We start from the raw sequence: 17,782 nt of genomic DNA on the forward strand, positions 1-17,782 counted from the left end.
AAGTTCAAAGTTTTCTCCATTATGTTCAAAGCTTTACTATTTCGTTCAAAGTTTTTGGGTAATATGTTCAAACATTTTTACTATTTTGTTCTGTTCACAGAACTTGCAAAAGTCAATGTTAAAGGAAAAAGGAAAATGAAAAAAAGAAAGGAAGAAGAAGAAGAGGTTCAAGAAGAAGAGGAGTTAGAGGGAAATGATGAAGAAGAGCAAGAAGAGGAGGAAGAACAAAATGAGGAAGAAGAGGAAGAAGAGGAAGAAGATGAGGAAGATGAGGAAGATGAAGAATAGGAAGAAGAAGAAGAAGAAAAAGAACAAAACAAGATGCCAAAAGGTATATTTAGTATACTAAAATATTAAACATTGTATTACATGTTTATCAAAACTTCTTAATTGTATGTTCTTCTCCAACAGAGAAAACAGTACAGGTGAAAGAGAGGTTGGTTCAGTTTGAAAAACAAAGACAAAAAATAGGTAAAATTAAAATTTATTTGTTCTCCATAAAATTAAAAATTCTACAATTGTTATTAAAACTTACTTATACGTGTTCCTTTTCCAGCATCAAAAAGAAAAGCAGCAAAAGCAAACCTACCTGCTGAAAGAAAAACAAAAAGGAAAATAACTGATGAAGAATATGAAGTGAAGGAAGAAAATATAGAAAAAGGTAAAATAAACTCTTCCTTTCAACAGTTCCATATGTAAGTATAATAATTTATGTTATTTAAAATGTTCATTTTGTTTATATAAAATGATCAATTTTCTTAAAAAGAATGTTCAATAGTAAAACAAGTAATGTTTAATATATTTAAATAGAATGTTCATAATTACAATACATAATGTTCAAAATTTTGAAATACAATATTCATTATTGAAATAATGAATGTTCTACAAAATTTTGAAATACAATATTCATCATTAATTTTTGGTTTTGTTAATCAGCTTTAATTGTGGAACGGGAGGTTTCCCCTTTGGCGATGATTACCAAAGAAGTTCCTGCAAAAAAGAAACCAAAGAAATCAATTGCTGTTTACAAGGAAAAAGTAGCAGAAGAAGAGGAAGAAAAAACTGGAGTTAGAGGAGGACATGGAAAATTCATCAGTTTCATTTCCATGATGAATGAACAGAAGAAGGAGGCCGTTTGGAATATCGGTCTAGGAGCATTGCTAGATTTCCAGCTACCTACTTCATCCCAACAATTTGTTACATGGCTATGTAACAACTTTGAGGAAAACAGCCAATATCTTTATCTGCCGAAGAATGAGAAAATCCTGATAGAATTTGAGGACGTGAAAAAGATATATGGCCTTCCTAGCGGTGAAGTAGACATAGTTGAGGCAAAGTCTGACAAGGCTAGTGAAGTGTTTTCTGCATTCATGGCAAGGTAAATGATCTTAAATCTATACTTATATTTTTAATATATTATAGACTTCAAAAATCTAACTGCATTATGCATGTACTACAAATGTTCTTTTTCTTAAAGTTATTTGTTCAATTGTGTATGGCTTAATATACATTCAGAATTTGAAAGTTTTACTACAATTATAATGAGAAAGTTTTTTCTGTGTTTCTCATAGAATTATTCATAGTTTTTCCTTCTCATGTTCAAAGTTTTTATCAATTATGTTCAAAAAATTTCCCTAATATGTTTAAAGCTTCTCCAATATGTTCAAACCTTTTCTCCATTATGTTCAAAGTTTTTTTCCTTTATGTTCAAAGTTTTTAGTCTTATGTTCAAAATGTTTTCCTTAATTAAATTTTGTTCATTAACAAAAACAGATGGAAGAAGACAGTAATACATGAAAAGTGGAATCCTAAATAAATTTTGTTCATATTTATTAAATTTTGTTTTTCTTAATTAAATTTTGTTCATATGTCTATGCTTGTTCTTTTTCTATAACCCTGATTCATATAATTGTTCATAATTGTTCATAGTTGTTGTTGAGTTTGTTCTTTCTTTTTATATTGGTTGTTCTTTCTGTTTGGGAATGTTTATCTTAATTAAATTTTGCTCATTTAAATAAACAGTTGGAAAAAGATCTTTGGGAATAAGGTCCCATCAGTTCAGAAAATTTTAAAGTACTACAGTCAAGAAGACCAAATTGAGGCTGGACCGGATGCAAATTTCATTACAAGCTTCTTGGTGGTCACTGTCAACACGTTGATCAAGAGCACGTTGTCAAACCAAGCATACTTCAAATTTTTGTTCTCAATGATGAATCATGAGCAGATCCGGAACTTGAATTGGTGCAAGTATGTGTGGGAGGCACTGCTCTCAACTACTGCACAGTATAAGAAAAACCTGAAACAAAAGGACAAAGCAACATTTTTCACAGGACCATTGCCGTTATTGACGGTATAACTTCATTTACACCTTCTAAATTGATTATTTTAATGTACTTGATCAATCTTAGGGATTTTCTAACACTTATACTTTGTATGTCAGATTTTCTATTTTGACAGAGTTCAAAGAATGAACTTTTTTCCTCCAAGACGAATTCCACTTGTGTCCTGCTGGACAAAGGAAATAGGACACAAACAGAATAAATTGGAGGAAAGTGGCTTGGATTGGGGAAGGTGTTACCCAAAATCAATATTGAAGAAAAACAAACTCGCAAGGTATTACTAAATACATCTAATTCTAATAGATTAAATTTAATTCTTCTTCCAAATATAAATATGGGTAATATTAATTTTATGTTCCTTCCTTTAATATGTTAAATAATATTTTTAGAACATATATAAATAAATGCTCATAACCCTTTGCTTAAATGTTCTTTATTTTTGCATATAATGTTCATACCTCTGTAAGACATATCATAACATAACATAATGAAGAATTAGTGCAATATGTAAAGATAAAATGTTCAAACTTCTTTAGTTATTTATTCAAACTGTATCAATAAATGATAAAAAATAAGTGTTCAAGCCTATTTATTTATATATTGTATATGTGCACAAGTGTCATTCAGTATATATAGTTGTTCATACTTTTACTTTTAAATGTTCAAACTGAAACACCTAAAAGTTTACTATTCCCTAATATATGTCAATGGGTTTTAAAACACAGGAGTTTATGGATGAGTTTGTCGGTATAATTCAAGCTGTTGGTGACAATTTGTCAAAGCTTTCTGATTCACTGAAGAAGGCGCAAGAATTCTTCCCAGGAAATGAGTTGGTATCTAAAGTGGAAGAGTTCTTGTCAAAAATGGCAAAAGAACCATCATTAAGCCAAGATGAGTGGTCTGATGACTTCATTAAGGCTCTGTTGGAAAAAGAAAAAGAGTTGTTGGATGCAATTGAGCTGGAGAAAAACAAAGCAAAAAAGGATAAGCAGAGATATGAGTATGATATCAAGAATGCATTCGACTTGGGACTTTCACCATCACCGATAATAGATGATGACAAGTTGAAACGTGAGAAAGCTGGTACATCCACCTCTACGCCAAATTTGTGACTTGAAGAAATAGATGAATCTTTGGCTTCTGCTATGCTGAATCTAAAACAAAGAAGGGAGGAAGAGAAAAAAGAAAATGAAATTGCAAAAGCTAAGAAAATGGTGCAAGCAGAATCAGAAGTGAGTGAACCAGCTTCAGAAAAACCAAAAACAACAGTGGAGGAGATTGTTGTACAAGAAGAGAAGATTGTGAGCTCGGATGAAGCTACAGTGGAGCCTGAGTTGCATGTATCAGAAATGATGCCTGTAACTAATGTAATTGAAGAGGAGCCTGCACCAGAAGTGAGAAATGAAGAGGTTTCTGCACCACAAGTGATTGAGAAGAAGGTTACACCAGATGGGGTCGAGGAGCAGCCTGCAAAAAATAAGAAAAATGAAAGTGCTGAACCACAAGTGCTTGAGAACACGGTTGCACAACAAATGGTTGAGGAGCCAGCAGAACCTCATACTCCTACACAGTCGCAGGTGCAACAACCAGTGGAAGCTGAACTATCTGTTGGTGCAGAACAATCTTCTCTTCCTTCACCAAAAACTCCATTGAATGAAGTCTCAATATCAACATTAATTTCAAGCACAAAAACAGATTTGAAATTGGACGAAATTTTTGAAGACAAAGGAGAAAAAGAAGATGAAGGAGAAGGGTAAATTTTAACTGTATTAAAACTGAATTAGTATTTGTGAAACTTTGGTTATATTATGAAAACTATTTTAAAGACATAATAATGTTTTGGTTATTTAAAATGTCATAATAATATGTCATACTCTTCTAGTTTTTGTTCTATCTTTTTCAAACCTGTTAAATTTTTTTGGATCATTCTTTTTGAATGTTATGTTCTTTCTTTTTGTACCTTTTGTTCATTCTTTTTCCTTTATATGTTCATACTCTTAATCTTATATGTTCATACTCTTAATCTTATATGTTCATTTTATAATTATGTTGATTTTTTGTTAAATTTTTGGTACTCTTAATCTTATATGTTCATATTATTAATCTTATATGTTCAATTTATAATTATGTTGATTTTTTGTTAAATTTTTTGTATATACAGAAATGAGAAAGGTGACAAAGGAAAAAGACCTCAAAGGATTCACAAACTACCGGCTGCCTTCTCTTCTCCATATTTGGTCAAGTATCGAGACTTGTTCAAAAATCTGGACACAATGCATCAAAGCCTAGCAGATTATGTCTTAAGTGGTCAGGACAACATGTATTTTCTTTAATTTCACGTAAAAATAATTTAAATTTTAAATTCTTATACTTCCTCCTAATTTACTTCCTGTTTGTAGTGAGGTTCTTTATTTTGATGGATACAACTACGTCAATAGAGAGGACATGAAAACACTGGTTGATGAAGCGGAAGTGGTTGACTGTGTGATTGATTCATGGTCAAAGTATCTAAATGCAAAGGGCCATAAAGATAAACTCTTCCTTTCAACAGTTCCATATGTAAGTATAATAATTGATGTTATTTAAAATGTTCATTTTGTTTATATAAAATGATCAATTTTCTTAAAAAGAATGTTCAATATTAAAACAAGTAATGTTTAATATATTTAAATAGAATGTTCATAATTACAATACATAATGTTCAAAATTTTGAAATACAATATTCATTATTGAAATAATTAATGTTCTACAAAATTAAGATAAAAATTACAAATGATTAAATTGAAATTTTCATTATCATTGTAACTAATTTTACATATATTTATAATTGAATGTTGATTATGTTTAAATGCAGCATATTATGTGCACAAACAAGGTGTGTCCAGCAGGATCCTCCTACGAAAAAAGGCTTGAGGATTTTAACAGAAGGGTTAACGAAGAACTGGTTAACTATAATTTCAAAAACATTCATCAATTTAAACAGGTAAACCTATATTACTACTAACCCATTCTTCAAACTTTAATGTTCATTTTAATGTTTGTAATTTGTTCATTGTTTTTAAGTTAAATAATTACCTCTTTTTCAGATATTCATCCCTGTTCTTGCTGCAAAACACTTCTATCTCCTAGTCATCAACCATTACAATGCAACTGTGGATGTAATTGACAACAGGCCTCTACCAAGAAATGTAAAATTTGAGGATAAATATGAGGGACACCCAGAAGTTGTGGTAAGAAATAAATCATTCATAAAATATATATTTGAAACATCGTAGATAATTATCTTACATTTATGAACATAAATTCCAGTTGGATGCTTTTGCAAAATATATGGGCACATTTGGATATGAGGTAGAACCAATACAAAAGTATGAAATGAATTTGGTCAAGATGAAATGGAGAAGCATGAAAGACTATACAAACTGCGGTGTGTATGTCATGAAGCACATGGAGACCTATACTGGTGATCCAGAACATGAATGGATATGTGACTTGAAGGCAAATGATGTAAGTTGAATTTTGTTCATTCTTCTTTTGTATTTTGTTCATTTATTTTTATTGTTTTGGTCTTTTCTGTTTTATTGTTCTGCCTGTTGAATTTCTTTTATATTCCTCAAATTTATAATTTAATATTTGGATTTTATAAAACATTTTTAATTTTTTTATTTTTATTTTTGATATACAGACAAATCAAATAAGGAAGCTTCGTGTCACTTTCTGTGATCTCCTAATGCTTTCAAAGCAAAATGAAATGCATGAGTCAAACATAAATGAAGCATGGAGGAGTTAATGAAAAATTAAGCAGATAGTATTTCAAGGTTAACAAACAATAGATAGCTTTTTAGTACAATGTAAAGACAATATTTTGGTATTTTGGTGGTTTGTTCAAAAACATATAACTTGGTGTTCATTTCCTTTATGTTTAATATTCAGTTTCCTTTGCTGTAGAAAATCCAATGCACAAACAAATACTCCAAATCAATAATGCATACAAAATAAATGTTTTTTAACTGCTTGATTGATGAAAGTTACATATAATGATTAATATCGTTAAACAATGTTCATTGTAAAAATAGGTAATAATCAATATGATTCATACAACGTTCAATTATTAAATTACTGATATTTATTGTATTTCAATAAAATGTTCATTATTAAAATACTTAATGCTCAAAATTTTCATATAGAATATTCACTTTGAAATACGTATTGTTCAAAACCTTTAAAGAAAACACATTAACAAATACGTATTGTTCAAAATCAAGTGAACAAAAGTAGATAATGTTGAATATATTTGATTAAAATGTTCATAAACTTCAGAAGGATGCCTTAAAAAAAAAAAAAAAATTCAAACATAAAATATTATGAAAAAAGGTGATGTTCAAAATGTTTGACCTCAATGTTCATTCTATTAAAACTAAATGATCAAACAGAAAAAGAGCACGTACTACTTGAACTAAATGTTCATTCTATTAAAACTATATGTTCAAAATGTTTGAACTCAATGTTCATTCTATTAAAACTAAATGTTCAACTCAATAATCAACAGTTACTAAATCATTGACTTTTAATGGCTTCTTCAGCAGCCATTGATTCATCAAAAAGAGCTAAGAAAGCATCATACTTAAATTTCAAATAAGCTTGATCATTAGCAGATTGATGAGATCCTTTAATACCCAACGGAGGTTTAGTAACCAATGAAACTTGAGGTCCTTGAACCTTAGATCCAACTTGAGTAATTTTTTCAGCCTGAATAGATCCGTGAACTGTAGGTACTACTTGAATAATTTCTGAAGCATGAATAGGTCGTTGAACTTTAGCTTCAGTACAAGATGGAGCTTTAGTAACAGATGAAACTTTAGTAAGCATCGGTGTTGGTGAAAGTCCCAAGTCAAATGCACTCTTGATATTATACTCAAATCTCTGCTGATCCTTTTTTGCTTTAGTGGCTGATGTTCCTTTAGTAGCCAATGGTGCTTTATTAACCGATGGTGCTTTAGTAGCCGATGGTGCTTTATTAACCGATGGTGCTTTAGTAGCCGATGTTGCTTTAGTAGCCGATGGTGCTTTAGTAGCCAATGGTGCTTTAACTTTTGTACATGCATCGGTTTTAGTACTTCCATGAACATATGAATCATTTGATGTTTCATTTGTTGAATTGTTTTCCTAAAATTGACACAAAATGTAAAGACATTCAAAAACAGAAATTTAAATATTCACTTTAAAGAATTAAATATTAATATCTACCTTGTCCGATGATTCTACATTTTTATCAACAGCTGCACCTCTTCTAAAATATTTTGGAGGTGGCTTTGGAAAAGAAGCATCAACCTGAAATAATATAGTGATCATTTATCAAGTAAATGTTACTATATTTATAACTAAATGTTCAAACTTCGCAAGAAAAAAACCCTGAAATAGTGATGGATCTAGTACAACTAAATGACACAATGCACATGATAAACACGAAGCGCATGAGAACATAAAAAACCCATTTCAGTAAAGTACTGACAAGTACAATCCACTCCAAAAGTCTCTTGGTTAAACCGAACTTCATGTTTAATCAAGTCTTTTTTAGGCCTCCACACATAATAACTTTTCTCTATAGCTGTGTTTCCACGTATTTCTTCTTGAGAACATGCCATCCCTTTAAGAAATTGTTCTTCAAACAAAACATATGCTTCTATAGTGTAAATCTTTCTCGCATGAAGAAGAATTCCGCAATTTGCAGCTGCAACTTCTGGTCTACCTTTCCAATTTCTGTAGTCATGACCATTCTCTTTGCTCCTCCAATCAGAAATAACATCCAAAAAAACATGATAAAAATCACATAACCCTTGTGTCTTATCAAGTCGATGGGAAACTGACTTGTTGGTAGTTTCACATCGCTGTGATGATAACACACCACCAGACCAATAATTCTTAGAATAAGCAGGACACCACATCTCTCTAATTGTATATAAATTCTTCAACCATGGATTTTCAACGCATTTATAGTGAGTCAACATTCTGAAAAACAAAATGTTCAATATAAAAATCAAATTTGTTCATCGGAATATACCTATTTGATCAAAGTCAGAAAGCATATAACTTAGTAATAACATGAAATTCCTAAATGTTCATTTGTTTGTAAGTAGATGTTCATAAGGTTACAAGTACATATTTTTTATTAATTAAAAGTAAATAAGTAATCCAAATTAATTACCTTGGCCAATGATATTCAAACTCAGTAGCAGTTTCACAATACTTCAGAAGATAATTGAATATGTCAGAAAAACCATCTAAAGCTCTATACTGCCCAATATGCTTCTTTGAATTCTCCCCAATATGCCACGTACATAATCTATGTCTAGCATCTGGAAAAACATTCCTTATCCCAGCAGCAATGGATGGAGCTTGGTCTGTCATAATGGTTATTGGGGGATTTCCACCCATGGATGTAAGGAAAGTTTAAAAAAGCCAATTAAAAGATTCGGTTTTTTCATTGATAACAAAACCCATTCCAAACATAACATTATTAGAATGATGGTTCATACCAACAAAAGGAGCACAAATCATATCATATTTATTGGTCCTATAAGTAGTATCAAAAACCAATAAATCCCCAAAATAATCATAATCTCTCTTCATCCGACCATCACGCCAAAAGAAACTTAAAAGTCCCTCTTCTTCACTAAGCTCAAAGTCATAATAAAAACCTTCTTCACTAGAATTTCTCTGAGCAAAATACTTGATTAACTGATGACAGTCATGACCTTCAAGTTTATTAGCTTTTGCACGTGATAAAGCATTATAAGCATCACTAGCTGTAAAACCGACCAGAGGTGATCCGCCTACTTCTTTCCTCAAAACCCTCAAGGTATCAGACACTTTAACACCACTAGCTTTTAAAGTACACATAAAGTAAAGAGCCTCCTTACTAACCTTCCTTTGTGATCTTATCAAATGCCTCTTATTTAGAGGAACCATAGCATGATTATGAATCATATTATGATTCACAACCGTCCATACACCATCTTTACCAATAGAAAACTGAACAAAAGCAGTACACCCAGTACGCGTATCCAATCTAGCATAAGACCTTGTTCTCTTCCTTTTTTCATCTTTAACCCCTTCACAGCTACACAAGAACCGTTTCATAGTATAAAATTCACTGTTTTGACGCTTCCGACCTTTCCCAACCCTAATACCAAAACCTTTACTAAAAGCATATTCATTATACAAATCATAAGCTTCGTCTTCATTTTTAACTTCCTTCATCATTAACATAGATTCTGACCCTTCAACAAAAACACTTACTTCCTTATTCACTGCGAAAGGAAGAAATGTTCAATGTTAAACTAGTGATTGTTCAATGTTAAAATAGTGAATGATCAATTTCAATAATAACTAACAATGGAAAATTGAAATGTTCAATATCCTTAAATAAAATATTCAATATTAAAATAGTAATGTTAAAAATAGAATGTCCATTGCTTAATTAGGTGTTGTTCAATGTACTTAAATAAAATGGTAATTACGAACATAGGTAATATTCAAAATCATTAAATAAAATGTTCATTATAAATTATAAATAATGATAAAATACTTGAATTAAATGTTCATTGTAACATAGGTAATGATCAATAACTCTTAATAGAAAGTTCAATATAATACAATACAATGTTCATTATCTAAATAAAAAATATTCAATATATTTTCATGCAATGTTCATTACTAATATACGTAACATTCAAAGTCATTCAATAAAATGTTCATTATTGTTGTAGACAATGTTCAATTTCCTTGAACTGAATATTCATATATTTGTTAAGAATGTTATAAGTAAACAATGAACAATATTTTCTTTTGGGACAGAACAATTCAAAAATTCATAACATAATATGTATTTTATCAAAATATATAATGTTCATAAGATCTGAGGTAAAAATTCATTAACATTATATACATTGATAATAAATAAAATTATGAATAAAAATCGAACAAAAAATAACGTACAATTGCAAAAAAATAAGAAAATCAGCAGAAAACAAAAACAAAGAAACAAATCAAAATCGAAATATCCAGCGAAAACACGAAAAATAACAAAATTCTAAACACATTTTATCCAAAATCAAAATATAAAATCGAAAACAATCAAAACCAAAAACATTGAAATCAAAACAAATAAATGAAAATAATAAAAATATAAACTTACGTTCTGACATCAATGTACTTAAAATTCCAGAATTAGATTCGAAAAGAGCTTCAGAATTTTCCATAACTGCGAGATCCATGGAAACAGAGGAGAGAGAAAATAGGAGAGAAAAAATCGAAATAAACCCTAAGAACAAGATATATCGCAACTTGAAGAAGAAGAAACAAAAAATTAAAGAGTTGTCTAACTTAGGAAACTCAGGAAGGGGATAAAAATACGCTGAACGACGTCGTTTTCGGGGGGGTACAGCCAGCGCTGGCTGTACCCGAGGGCAGCCAAAAAATTGCGGTCGTAGGGGGGCCGACCATGCCCAACGGTGCCCAACGGTGCCCAACGGTGCCCACAAGAGAGTTTTAAGCCAACCTTGACCATCCATCCTTCCACTCTCACCCTCCCCCTATAGATGTTTATTTTGAATTAGCTAAATTTTCCTAGTGAACACCCAAGTGACAGTAACATAATAATGGCTCAAAACTTGAGTTTTTGTCATAATAATGCCCCGTTTTTTTTGTTGGAAAAGCTTATATGGGCATTAAGCTTAATTTTCATGATTTTTTTTTTTCAAAAAAATTATTTTTGTTTTCCGAAAATAGGGAAAATAGGGGTAAAAACGGGAAAAATAAGGGAAAAATTCAAAAAAATCTCAAAAAAATCCCAAAAAATCCCAAAAAATTCAAAAAAATCCCAAAAAATTATTGGTGTTGAAATTTTTTATTTTTGGACCTAGGGGGGTGCCCGTGTGGTCCCGGGTTGCTATTTTAGGGGTAAAAACGGGGAAAATCCCAAAAAATTCAAAACAATCCCAAAAAATCCGAAAAAATAGGAAAAGACATATAAATATATATAGAAAACATTGGTGTTGAAATTTTTTATTTTGGGACCTCGGGGGGTGCCCGTGTGGTCCCGGGTTGCTATTTTTGGAAAGTTTTCGGGAAAATTCATTCATAGTGGTCATTATTGTGCATGTGGTCCGATCGTTTTGCCTTGGGCCATGCCTTGGGTCCAATTGTTGTGCCTTGGGCCATGCCTTTCCCTTGCGTGCTTATGGATGCCATGCCCTTGGTCCATGTCAATGCGATCGTTAGGAATGCAACACAGAAAACCATCACTCGCCCAAGGCCTGTATAGCACTTGGAGCAAACACTGAAGAGGTTTATCGGCGTGCGGTTCACGGAGCCCGCCAGCTAAAAAACCCAAACACCACTCACACGCGTAGCGTACCGCTTGGCCAAGAAACAACGAGCTTGCATCCCACGACCACAAAGTGGCCGCAAGGATGGGCTAGATGTCCCCCGACTAGCACCGTTTGACGTGAAAGAAACAAACAAATCGAGGCGGGACAACACTGGCTAAGGTTAGCTAACACAACGTCAACTAGAATTGGACTGCACCCACATGCCGCTTGATATCGCCCGCATCCGGGAACGGTCCGCATCGAGTTTCGGAAACATTAGCACACTAAAGCCAAAAGGGACAAGAGGTTTGTTCAAAGATTGACGACGAGATTTAGTCCGCTCTCTAGTGTGCTGCTTGGTCCTCTGCCCGCACACAAGAACAGTCCGAATCCGGTCATCGAGGCCCAAGCTCCCCTCGACTATAGTACCCGTTCCAGGTTTGCTCGAAGGAACGACGACGAGATTTAGTATGCTCTTGTGTGCTTCTTGGTCCGTTGCCCGCACACTAGAACACACCGCATCCGATCATGAATTCCCAAGCTCCCCTACAATACCTACGAGGTTTGTTCGAAGGACGACGTCAACTAGATTTTAGTCCGCGCTCGTGGGCTGCTCGGTCCGCTACCCGCAAGAACAGACCGCATCCGGTCGACAAGTCCCAAACTCCCCTCCGCTAACCCATCCGAGAGACGACCGTGGGACCATTGCGGCATACGAAAAAACGAGGTCAAGTCGGGACGTTAGCCGTATTGCGGGCCAAATCCACCACCGCCATCCCCCGACTTTACGGAGCCGAAAAATTCCTTTAATGCATCGTTGGATTTTTTTTTCTGAACAACGAAAACTCAAGGTCAAGTCGGTACTATGGCCGTGTCGCAGGCCAATTCTACAATCGTCATCCCCCGAAATACTCCGTCAATCGAACCGTAACACCTTTCTTTGCTTACCTTGCTTGGGATATGCCTTGCCATGCCTTCCTCTTGCCTTTCTTTGCCATGACTTGCCCTTGCTTACCTTGCTTGGGCCATGCCTTGCCACGACTTGCCCTTACATGCCTTTCTTTTCCACGACTTGCCCTTGCTTGCCTTGCTTGGGCATGGCGTGCCCTTACTTACCTTGTTTGGGCCATGTCGTGCCCTTGCTTACCTTTCTTGGGTCATGCCTTGCCTTGCTTGGGGCATGTCGTGCCTTGCTTACCTTTCTTGGGTCATGCTTACCTTGCTGGGGCCATGTCGTGCCCTTTCTTACCTTTCTTGGGTCATGCCTTGCCTTGTTTGGGCCATGTCGTGCCCTTGCTTACCTTTCTTGGGTCATGCTTACCTTGCTTGGGCCATGTCGTGCCCTTGCTTACCTTTCTTGGGTCATGCTTACCTTGCTTGGGCCATATCGTGCCCTTGCTTACCTTTTTGGGTCATGCCTTGCCTTGCTTGGGCCATGTCGTTCCCTTGCTTACCTTTCTTGGGTCATGCCTTGCCTTGCTTGGGCGATGTCGTGCCCTTGCTTACCTTTCTTGGGTCATGCTTACCTTGCTTGGGCCATGTCGTGCCCTTGCTTACCTTTCTTGGGTCATGCTTACCTTGCTTGGGCCATGTCGTGCCCTTGCTTACCTTTCTTGGGTCATGCTTACCTTGCTTGGGCCATATCGTGCCCTTGCTTACCTTTTTGGGTCATGCCTTGCCTTGCTTGGGCCATGTCGTTCCCTTGCTTACCTTTCTTGGGTCATGCCTTGCCTTGCTTGGGCCATGTCGTGCCTTGCTTACCTTTCTTGGGTCATGCTTACCTTGCTGGGGCCATGTCGTGCCCTTTCTTACCTTTCTTGGGTCATGCCTTGCCTTGTTTGGGCCATGTCGTGCCCTTGCTTACCTTTCTTGGGTCATGCTTACCTTGCTTGGGCCATGTCGTGCCCTTGCTTACCTTTCTTGGGTCATGCTTACCTTGCTTGGGCCATATCGTGCCCTTGCTTACCTTTTTGGGTCATGCCTTGCCTTGCTTGGGCCATGTCGTTCCCTTGCTTACCTTTCTTGGGTCATGCCTTGCCTTGCTTGGGCGATGTCGTGCCCTTGCTTACCTTTCTTGGGTCATGCTTACCTTGCTTGGGCCATGTCGTTCCCTTGCTTACCTTTCTTGGGTCATGCCTTGCCTTGCTTGGGCGATGTCGTGCCCTTGCTTACCTTTCTTGGGTCATGCTTACCTTGCTTGGGCCATGTCGTGCCCTTGCTTACCTTTCTTGGGTCATGCCTTGCCTTGCTTGGGCCATGTCGTGCCCTTGCTTACCTTTCTTGGGTCTTGCTTACCTTGTTTGGGCCATGTCGTGCCCTTGCTTACCTTTCTTGGGTCATGCTTACCTTGCTTGGGCCATGTCATGCCCTTGCTACCTTTCTTGGGTCATGCCTTGCCTTGCTTGGGCCATGTCGTGCCCTTGCTTACCTTTCTTGGGTCTTGCTTACCTTGTTTGGGCCATGTCGTGCCCTTGCTTACCTTTCTTGGGTCATGCTTACCATGTTTGGGCCATGTCGTGCCCTTGCTTACCTTTCTTGGGTCATGCCTTGCCTTGCTTGGGCCATGTCCTGCCCTTGCTTACCTTTCTTGGGTCTTGCTTACCTTGTATGGGGCATGTCGTGCCCTTGCTTACCTTTCTTGGGCCATGTCGTGCCTTGCTTACCTTTCTTGGGTCATGCTTACCTTGCTGGGGCCATGTCGTGCCCTTTCTTACCTTTCTTGGGTCATGCCTTGCCTTGTTTGGGCCATGTCGTGCCCTTGCTTATCTTTCTTCGGTCATGCTTACCTTGCTTGGGCCATGTCGTGCCCTTGCTTACCTTTCTTGGGTCATGCTTACCTTGCTTGGGCCATATCGTGCCCTTGCTTACCTTTTTGGGTCATGCCTTGCCTTGCTTGGGCCATGTCGTTCCCTTGCTTACCTTTCTTGGGTCATGCCTTGCCTTGCTTGGGCGATGTCGTGCCCTTGCTTACCTTTCTTGGGTCATGCTTACCTTGCTTGGGCTTGCTTACCTTTCTTGGGTCATGCTTACCTTGCTTGGGCCATGTCGTGCCCTTGCTTACCTTTCTTGGGTCATGCTTACCTTGCTTGGGCCATATCGTGCCCTTGCTTACCTTTTTGGGTCATGCCTTGCCTTGCTTGGGCCATGTCGTTCCCTTGCTTACCTTTCTTGGGTCATGCCTTGCCTTGCTTGGGCCATGTCGTGCCTTGCTTACCTTTCTTGGGTCATGCTTACCTTGCTGGGGCCATGTCGTGCCCTTTCTTACCTTTCTTGGGTCATGCCTTGCCTTGTTTGGGCCATGTCGTGCCCTTGCTTACCTTTCTTGGGTCATGCTTACTTTGCTTGGGCCATGTCGTGCCCTTGCTTACCTTTCTTGGGTCATGCTTACCTTGCTTGGGCCATATCGTGCCCTTGCTTACCTTTTTGGGTCATGCCTTGCCTTGCTTGGGCCATGTCGTTCCCTTGCTTACCTTTCTTGGGTCATGCCTTGCCTTGCTTGGGCGATGTCGTGCCCTTGCTTACCTTTCTTGGGTCATGCTTACCTTGCTTGGGCCATGTCGTTCCCTTGCTTACCTTTCTTGGGTCATGCCTTGCCTTGCTTGGTCGATGTCGTGCCCTTGCTTACCTTTCTTGGGTCATGCTTACCTTGCTTGGGCCATGTCGTGCCCTTGCTTACCTTTCTTGGGTCATGCCTTGCCTTGCTTGGGCCATGTCGTGCCCTTGCTTACCTTTCTTGGGTCTTGCTTACCTTGTTTGGGCCATGTCGTGCCCTTGCTTACCTTTCTTGGGTCATGCTTACCTTGCTTGGGCCATGTCATGCCCTTGCTTACCTTTCTTGGGTCATGCCTTGCCTTGCTTGGGCCATGTCGTGCCCTTGCTTACCTTTCTTGGGTCTTGCTTACCTTGTTTGGGCCATGTCGTGCCCTTGCTTACCTTTCTTGGGTCATGCTTACCATGTTTGGGCCATGTCGTGCCCTTGCTTACCTTTCTTGGGTCATGCCTTGCCTTGCTTGGGCCATGTCCTGCCCTTGCTTACCTTTCTTGGGTCTTGCTTACCTTGTATGGGGCATGTCGTGCCCTTGCTTACCTTTCTTGGGTCATGCCTTGCCTTGCTTGGGCCATGTCGTGCCCTTGCTTACCTTTCTTGGGTCATGCTTACCTTGCTTGGGCCATGTCGTGCCCTTGCTTACCTTTCTTGGGTCATGCCTTGCCTTGCTTGGGCCATGTCGTGCCCTTGCTTACCTTTCTTGGGTCATGCTTACCTTGTTTGGGCCATGTCGTGCCCTTGCTTACCTTTCTTGGGTCATGCTTACCATGTTTGGGCCATGTCGTGCCCTTGCTTACCTTTCTTGGGTCATGCCTTGCCTTGCTTGGGCCATGTCCTGCCCTTGCTTACCTTTCTTGGGTCTTGCTTACCTTGTATGGGGCATGTCGTGCCCTTGCTTACCTTTCTTGGGTCATGCCTTGCCTTGCTTGGGCCATGTCGTGCCCTTGCTTACCTTTCTTGGGTCATGCTTACCTCGCTTGGGCCATGTCGTGCCCTTGCTTACCTTTCTTGGGTCATGCCTTGCCTTGCTTGGGCCATGTCGTGCCCTTGCTTACCTTTCTTGGGTCATGCTTACCTTGCTTGGGCCATGTCGTGCCCTTGCTTACCTTTCTTGGGTCATGCCTTACCTTGCTTGGGTCATGCTTACCTTTCTTGGGTCATGCTTTGCCTTGCTTGGGCCATGTCGTGCCCTTGCTTACCTTTCTTGGGTCTTGCTTACCTTGCTTGGGCCATGTCGTGCCCTTGCTTACCTTTCTTGGGTGATGCTTACCTTGCTTGGGCCATGTCGTGCCCTTGCTTACCTTTCTTGGGTCATGCTTACCTTGCTTGGGCCATGTCGTACCCTTGCTTACCTTTCTTGGGTCATGCCTTGCCTTGCTTGGGCCATTTCGTGCCCTTGCTTACCGTTCTTGGGTCATGCCTTGCCTTGCTTGGGACATGTCGTGCCCTTGCTTACCTTTCTTGGGTCATGCCTTGCCTTGCTTGGGCCATGTCGTGCCCTTGCTTACCTTTCTTGGGTCATGCTTACCTTGTTTGGGCCATGTCGTGCCCTTGCTTACCTTTCTTGGTCATGCCTTGCCTTGCTTGGCCATGTCGTGCCCTTGCTTACCTATCTTGGGTCATGCCTTGCCTTGCTTGGGCCATGTCGTGCCCTTGTTTCCTTTCTTGGGTCATGCCTTGCCTTGCTTGGGCCATGTCGTGCCCTTGCTTACCTTTCTTGGGTCATGCTTACCTTGTTTGGGCCATGTCGTGCCCTTGCTTACCTTTCTTGGTCATGGCTTGCCTTGCTTGGGCCATGTCGTGCCCTTGCTTACCTTTCTTGGGTCATGCCTTGCCTTGCTTGGGCCATGTCGTGCCCTTGCTTACCTTTCTTGGGTCATGCTTACCTTGTTTGGGCCATGTCGTGCCCTTGCTTACCTTTCTTGGTCATGCCTTGCCTTGCTTGGGCCATGTCGTGCCCTTGCTTACCTTTCTTGGGTCATGCTTGCCTTGCTTGGGCCATGTCGTGCCCTTGCTTACCTTTTTTGGGTCATGCTTACCTTGCTTGGGCCATGTCGTACCCTTGCTTACCTTTCTTGGGTCATGCCTTGCCTTGCTTGGGCCATGTCGTGCCCTTGCTTACCTTTCTTGGGTCATGCCTTGCCTTGCTTGGGACATGTCGTGCCCTTGCTTACCTTTCTTGGGTCATGCCTTGCCTTGCTTGGGCCATGTCGTGCCCTTGCTTACCTTTCTTGGGTCATGCTTACCTTGTTGGGCCATGTCGTGCCCTTGCTTACCTTTCTTGGTCATGCCTTGCCTTGCTTCCATGTCGTGCCCTTGCTTACCTATCTTGGGTCATGCCTTGCCTTGCTTGGGCCATGTCGTGCCCTTGCTTACCTTTCTTGGGTCATGCCTTGCCTTGCTTGGGCCATGTCGTGCCCTTGCTTACCTTTCTTGGGTCATGCTTACCTTGCTTGGGCCATGTCGTGCCCTTGCTTACCTTTCTTGGGTCATGCCTTACCTTGCTTGGGTCATGCTTACCTTTC

The 17,782-nt window shown here is 38.7% G+C and overlaps 5 protein-coding genes and 1 long non-coding RNA gene across 6 annotated transcripts; 4 read left to right on the forward strand and 2 right to left on the reverse strand.

The window, feature by feature from the left end:
* The first annotated feature begins 321 nt into the window (after nucleotides 1-321).
* On the forward strand, nucleotides 322-1,382 carry LOC130465244 (uncharacterized). Its single transcript, XM_056834128.1, has 4 exons — nucleotides 322-331; nucleotides 412-471; nucleotides 557-661; nucleotides 937-1,382. Exons 1-4 carry the CDS (start codon nucleotides 322-324, stop codon nucleotides 1,380-1,382), a joined length of 621 nt encoding a protein of 206 aa, XP_056690106.1.
* Nucleotides 1,383-2,570: 1,188 nt separating this feature from the next.
* Nucleotides 2,571-3,451, forward strand: LOC130465245 (uncharacterized). Its single transcript, XM_056834129.1, has 2 exons — nucleotides 2,571-2,613; nucleotides 3,065-3,451. The coding sequence occupies exon 2, from the start codon at nucleotides 3,071-3,073 to the stop codon at nucleotides 3,449-3,451; it is 381 nt and encodes a 126-aa protein (XP_056690107.1). The 5' UTR covers nucleotides 2,571-2,613; nucleotides 3,065-3,070.
* Nucleotides 3,452-3,484: 33 nt separating this feature from the next.
* On the forward strand, nucleotides 3,485-4,925 carry LOC130465246 (uncharacterized). Its single transcript, XM_056834130.1, has 3 exons — nucleotides 3,485-4,092; nucleotides 4,501-4,659; nucleotides 4,739-4,925. Exons 1-3 carry the CDS (start codon nucleotides 3,485-3,487, stop codon nucleotides 4,923-4,925), a joined length of 954 nt encoding a protein of 317 aa, XP_056690108.1.
* A 286-nt stretch (nucleotides 4,926-5,211) lies between these two features.
* LOC130465249 (uncharacterized) lies at nucleotides 5,212-5,694 on the forward strand. The gene is made up of 3 exons (XR_008925523.1): nucleotides 5,212-5,322; nucleotides 5,426-5,569; nucleotides 5,649-5,694. It is a non-coding gene; the product is annotated as an uncharacterized lncRNA (long non-coding RNA).
* Nucleotides 5,695-6,896: 1,202 nt separating this feature from the next.
* LOC130465247 (protein FAR1-RELATED SEQUENCE 5-like) lies at nucleotides 6,897-8,774 on the reverse strand. The gene is made up of 4 exons (XM_056834131.1): nucleotides 8,545-8,774; nucleotides 7,796-8,348; nucleotides 7,587-7,670; nucleotides 6,897-7,505 (listed from the first exon to the last, which is right to left on the reverse strand). The coding sequence occupies exons 1-4, from the start codon at nucleotides 8,772-8,774 to the stop codon at nucleotides 6,897-6,899; spliced, it is 1,476 nt and encodes a 491-aa protein (XP_056690109.1).
* Nucleotides 8,775-8,789: 15 nt separating this feature from the next.
* On the reverse strand, nucleotides 8,790-10,600 carry LOC130465248 (protein FAR1-RELATED SEQUENCE 5-like). Its single transcript, XM_056834132.1, has 2 exons — nucleotides 10,537-10,600; nucleotides 8,790-9,649 (listed from the first exon to the last, which is right to left on the reverse strand). Exons 1-2 carry the CDS (start codon nucleotides 10,598-10,600, stop codon nucleotides 8,790-8,792), a joined length of 924 nt encoding a protein of 307 aa, XP_056690110.1.
* Nucleotides 10,601-17,782: the final 7,182 nt, after the last annotated feature.

This window comes from Spinacia oleracea, unplaced genomic scaffold (assembly GCF_020520425.1).
Source record: "Spinacia oleracea cultivar Varoflay unplaced genomic scaffold, BTI_SOV_V1 SOVchr0_112, whole genome shotgun sequence".
Lineage (NCBI taxonomy): Eukaryota > Viridiplantae > Streptophyta > Magnoliopsida > Caryophyllales > Amaranthaceae > Spinacia > Spinacia oleracea.